Genomic DNA, 5,145 nt, shown 5'->3' on the forward strand with positions numbered 1-5,145 from the left:
ATAATGAACATATGCGACATAGTGGCATAAAAAGGTTTTTGCCACTTCACAAGTTATATACGCAGCTTTGGTGGTGGGTCAAAGGGCGCGGGGGCAGGACGCGGACGCAAAGCGCAGGGGCGAGGCCGCCGTATAATGCGAACCATAATTTTAATTAGTGGCATATGAAAAGCCAGAAGAGAGATAGAGCAACACAGAGAGAAAAATGCGCTTGCAACAAAAAATTATTATGTTATTACGGCTTTTGAGCACAAGCCGCTTATGCGTGGGCGGCTCCAGCGGGCCAAAAGGGCGTGGCTTAGGCTTAGAAGCAGCACGAGTTATGTATGTGTGTGTGTGTCTTTTACGTAAAACTAGTTGGCAAAGCAAGCAGATTGCAGGGAGAATATTTGGGTCAGATAGGTTTTTGGTATGTTAACACATAATAAAACTTGAGAGAAAGAAAATTGGATGGCAGATTATGCTAGAAAAGTGCAGAGAATTTGTCAGTAAGCCAAAAATAAGCAATAAAGTGTGCATTATGGAAATGGGGGAATAAATGTATTTTCTAAGTTTTCAGATATTCTTACCATTTCTGACTTTAAACGATTCGAGACCATAAAAGCCTATAAACTTTCTTTAGAGACTTACGCCTATTCTAAAAAATTTCAAATGAACAGAAAAAGAAAGCTGTTACGTCAATAACGCTGCCTTTTGAAAACCTAAAACATATATTTATATTTTATAATTGTTGATTTAATTTCTTATTAGTAGATGATTGCTCAGACACGGGATGGCCATTTAAGCAGCTTTGCACATGTCCATACACAAGCATATTTGGAACCTTATTGAAACCGAGTGATGCCGGGTAATGGCGAGATCAGCTAGCTATTCATTTCTTTTACATTAACTTACTTATAAAAGCTTTTCGAGTAGAGTTTTATTCTAAAAGTCAACCCAAGCATACACAATTTAATTTAGCTATTTTTTGTGAATGAGCATCGCCTTGCAATTTAGCTAGTTGAAAAAGTTGAAAAATACAAAAACGCAATTTACTACTTACACCCAATATCACGAAGGAACATGTTTTACAGAAGCATTTCAAAATTTCTAGCATACCTTGCTTTTTTAATCAAAACATTTTAATAAAGGAACACAAAATAGTTCTCATAAATGCTGAAATACGTAAGCTCCCTAGCAGTTGCTGTCAAAAGGGTCCGCTTCAATGTTTAATATCGCTCAAGTTAGCCCAGTATCATAAAATTTTTGGTTTCTAAAAGCACAGAACGAAATTCGTGATTTTCAAAAACCAATTTAAAAAACAAAACGAAACACTCATGTCTAGTTTAGATGATTTCTTTGCGAAAAAGGACCGAAAAAAGTCCGCAACAAAAACAAATCTCTTGGCCGCCGACGAGCTCTATCGCACACTGGAAGAGACCACCAAAGCGCCACAGGAGGTGGACAGCAATGAGAAGCTGCAGATGGATGTGGCAAACAGTCAACATTCGCCACTCGAGTTCGGCATTCGCTTCTCTGATGAGACCATCGACGAGGAGGACGAATGGTGCGATTTTACCGAGGAGCACGATCAGCCATTTCCAAATTTAAAACGCAACTCAAAACTGGTCCTAAACTCAAACGCCGTGGTTGCCAGCAGCGAGGAAGTGAAGCTGGCAGCCGAACACTGTCAATATCAGGACACTGGCGGCGATGGGCTCGGCGTAGGTCAGGCTAGCGATGAGATGGGCAAGCCTGCTTGTCCCTGGCTAAAACTGGAGCCTACAGAGCTCACCAGCTTCAGCCCCAAGGCCGTAGAGACCGTGGAGCGCAAATCGCAGCCAACGATTAAATCACAGCCGAACATTGCGCCCAAAAAGCAAGTCTATGTGCCGCCAGCTCTGCGCCAAAGCCAAAGCGAGTTCAGTGTACGTCCACGTAAACAGGCGCCACCAGTGCCAGTGAAGCTGGCCAAAGGCCAGGCACCAGATCTAAATAATGTCGATTTCTTTCCGTCACTCTGTAAATCACGCATCTCGAAGCGTGCCAAGTAGTTTTCGTATTTCATTATCCGTTCTTCTAGTTAACACTTTTTAAATTTGCAACGATTAAAGCTTGAGTCCCGATAAAAAAGTACACAACAGCGCTTTTTATCTCACTCTCTCTTCCTCTGTCTAAATCTGTCTCGCTTACTTCAGTTCTGCACAGCCTCGACCGTACTCCCCGACGTGTCATTAGCCAAATATTTACAATCAAATCGCTTTAGCGCTAAATACACCCCGCGGACTGTTTTACGTAACACGCGCAAATGTTGGTAACAAAATATTTTGGCATTTATCATGTCGTTATATTTTATGCACACATATGCCTATGAATAAATAACGCGTATTATACAGCTGAGCTTAAGGCATGTAAATGACTCTACTAACTTAAGAAGCAATGAAGCACAGTCCCTAGACTGGGAAATAGTCTGTTTTTAGCACTAAGCAATAATAAATCAGAACCTAATTAAAGTAAATAAGAAAATCAAGTAAATAATTCCAGGCCAAGGAACATGACAAAATATACACACGCTCACACCACAATTAGAGTTAAAGTTGTGGGAGATTATGAAAAGCTTCTGGCATTAATTAATCTGATGCCAGTACCTGGTTGATTCCAGGCGCGATGCCATTTAAATTGCTACCAAACTGATTATAACCCAAAAAAATAATTTATATTATAGGTCAACAATTATATAAATATTTAAGCATTTGCTTCGATCAGTAAAACAAATATAGTGATCTATGTTTAGAATTATAAAGTTGAATTTTTATATCTCCCTTACAAATTTATTAAAAATAAAATATGAAAGGCAAATCCAGAATCGAAAAGCATATTAAGCAATTTCTAAAGACTCTAGAGCACAACAGAGTTTCAGAAAGGAACAGTTTTTATCACACAGAACAATACTCAGTTCAGCAATAAAATCATTAAGAATCACAGTCGATTTATTGTTTGAGACAACACAAGTTTCGGTCTATTACTTATATATATAGTAGCTTAGGAATCGGCCCATTAAATCACAGAAGCCTCTTCCTTTTAATAAAATCTATTACGTCTTTAGCCGATAACCAGTCTTTTGATACGTTTGCTGAAACCTACTATCCTTCTAAGCAGGCTAACAGTGTCCACCAAAGGGTCCGTAGCATGAACAACAGCCGTATGGTCCAATTGGACCGCAGCAATGGTTTATCGCCCGGAACCACTGTCCATTGTAGGGTCCGCAAAAGCCACAGGGCCCCAGTCCACCTGTTGGTCCACAACAGGTGCCAGGCATTGAACGCAAGCAAGGATTGCACATTTTTGTTTTGCTCTTTAAAGGGGAAAAATATATAAACATTTTAACTATTTTACAGGATTTTTCCTAATGAATACTCACTTTAGCCTGATTACGGAAGTAGGTTGTCAGAAATTACTTTTCGGTTACTTCCAAAAGATGTTTGTTGTATGAGAGCCCAGACGAGTATGAGAATAAAAACTGGGCAACGGGCTGAAACGGACTTTTTAAATTGGGACATGCAAACCAAAGCCTACTGAGCTCGTTTTTCAAAACTCCAATAAAATGCAAATTCTGCCTAAAATTTACTTATTTTATTTCAAAGATTGTTCTGTTTATGCCTTTTTTTAAATGTATCCCTTAGCTAACCCTAAGTAACTTTTAGTAATAAATCCGAAAGAGTTGATTTTAGGGCTTGTCTGAATACTTGCAAAAGACAGGAGTAAAAGCTTGTGATGTTACTTTCAAAAGAAAATCGAATTTTTACATCTTATTAAAATCCAAAACGAACTTATCGAATTTTTTTAAAAAAATTTCAAAATATGGTATTCTATAGATTTTAATCCATATGTAAGTCAATGCCAAAAATCTTATTTCTACATCTAAATTATAGAACCAAAGCTGGGTTTATTTCAAAAATCCATTCAAAATTTTGGCCGTTGCTAATCAGCAGAACTCCTGAGAATTGATAGATATTATGCAGTTTATATCTATGTATTGCATTACATTTTGCTTAAAACCAATGAAAAATGTTTCGGGAATTTCGTTTACATAACTAGTAGAAACTCTGTTGCTTAGCCATTAATTCGGTGAGCTGTAAGATTTGAATATAACATTCAGCCCAGCTACTTTTGAATGCCACTCAAATGCGGCCCAGCCGAATCTCGGCTCCGCTTTTACAGGTCCCCAGGCTAACCATTAGCAATTGTGCTCTCTAAAACTTTTGTTAAATCAGCGCCCACAAAACTAAAAAATAAATCCGTGTAGTCATGTGCCTGGTTGGTAGCCAAATCAGGGAGTATCAAATAGAAATACACTTGACTGCACTTGTGAAATATTTCCAGTGTCGCTCGCCGTTCTCCCCCCAAGGCTGTTCGTGCTGTACAGAATGGAGCCATAACTCAGAGCTGAGCGGAGCAACAAGTGTAGCCACTAGCCCCACTTTTAGTTTTCTCTTTTTGATTGTTTTAGCTGTGGCGTAAAGGCACAAAAAACACAAGAGCCCGAACCACTTTGCTTGACTGTGCATTTCATAAGAGAGAAATATGCTACTGTTCCTTTAGTCGGGTCTTTTTGGTTTTCCCCAGCTGCCGACAAGCCCACACCCGCTCCCAACAGGACTTGCGTTGTTTACTTCAAACCGGATTCACAGTCAAAGCGAAGTAAAGTCATTTGACAAGTTTTGTCACGTGCGTCACATGTTGGAATGCGCCCAGCTCCGAGCTTTCCAGCAGCAGTCGCTCCCTTGGTCCTGCCTGCCGCCTGCTCCCTAGCTGCCGGGTTCTTTGGCTTGGCTTCTGCACATTTTAAGCAATTTTCCACACAGCAGTTGTCGTCATTGTTTCACAAAATTATTCTACTAGTTGTTGTTGTTGTTGACCTGGTTTTTCTGCTTACACAGCGCACAACATTGTTGTTCTTGTTGTTGTCCTGTTGTCGCCTAGAATCTGAAAGTGTTGTTCCTGTCGCTTTCGTTGTTTGCTTAAATGTGTTTGTGATTATTTAGTTATGGCATCTAATTGAGTTTTGTTTTGTTATTGTTTGTTTAGCTGCTGTGTGTACAAACCCTTGTACGCTCCGGCTAATTGAGTTGATTACCTCAACATTTTGTCACTTGGCCGTCAGCT

At 39.6% G+C, this 5,145-nt stretch overlaps 1 protein-coding gene and 1 long non-coding RNA gene across 2 annotated transcripts; one reads left to right on the plus strand and one right to left on the minus strand.

The window, feature by feature from the left end:
- The first annotated feature begins 1,164 nt into the window (after positions 1-1,164).
- LOC6634167 (protein CDV3 homolog) lies at positions 1,165-2,120 on the plus strand. The gene has a single exon (XM_002057498.4). It carries the CDS (start codon positions 1,317-1,319, stop codon positions 2,031-2,033), a length of 717 nt encoding a protein of 238 aa, XP_002057534.1. The 5' UTR covers positions 1,165-1,316; the 3' UTR covers positions 2,034-2,120.
- An 831-nt stretch (positions 2,121-2,951) lies between these two features.
- LOC26531405 (uncharacterized) lies at positions 2,952-3,721 on the minus strand. The gene is made up of 2 exons (XR_001449831.3): positions 3,401-3,721; positions 2,952-3,334 (listed from the first exon to the last, which is right to left on the minus strand). It is a non-coding gene; the product is annotated as an uncharacterized lncRNA (long non-coding RNA).
- Between the last annotated feature and the right edge of the window lie 1,424 nt (positions 3,722-5,145).

This window comes from Drosophila virilis, chromosome 4 (assembly GCF_030788295.1).
Source record: "Drosophila virilis strain 15010-1051.87 chromosome 4, Dvir_AGI_RSII-ME, whole genome shotgun sequence".
NCBI classification, from domain to species: Eukaryota; Metazoa; Arthropoda; class Insecta; order Diptera; family Drosophilidae; genus Drosophila; species Drosophila virilis.

Excerpts from the sequence above, each read along its gene's own strand:
- LOC6634167 (XM_002057498.4), top strand. The coding sequence starts at position 1,317 with ATGTCTAGTTTAGATGATTTCTTTGCGAAAAAGGACCGAAAAAAGTCC.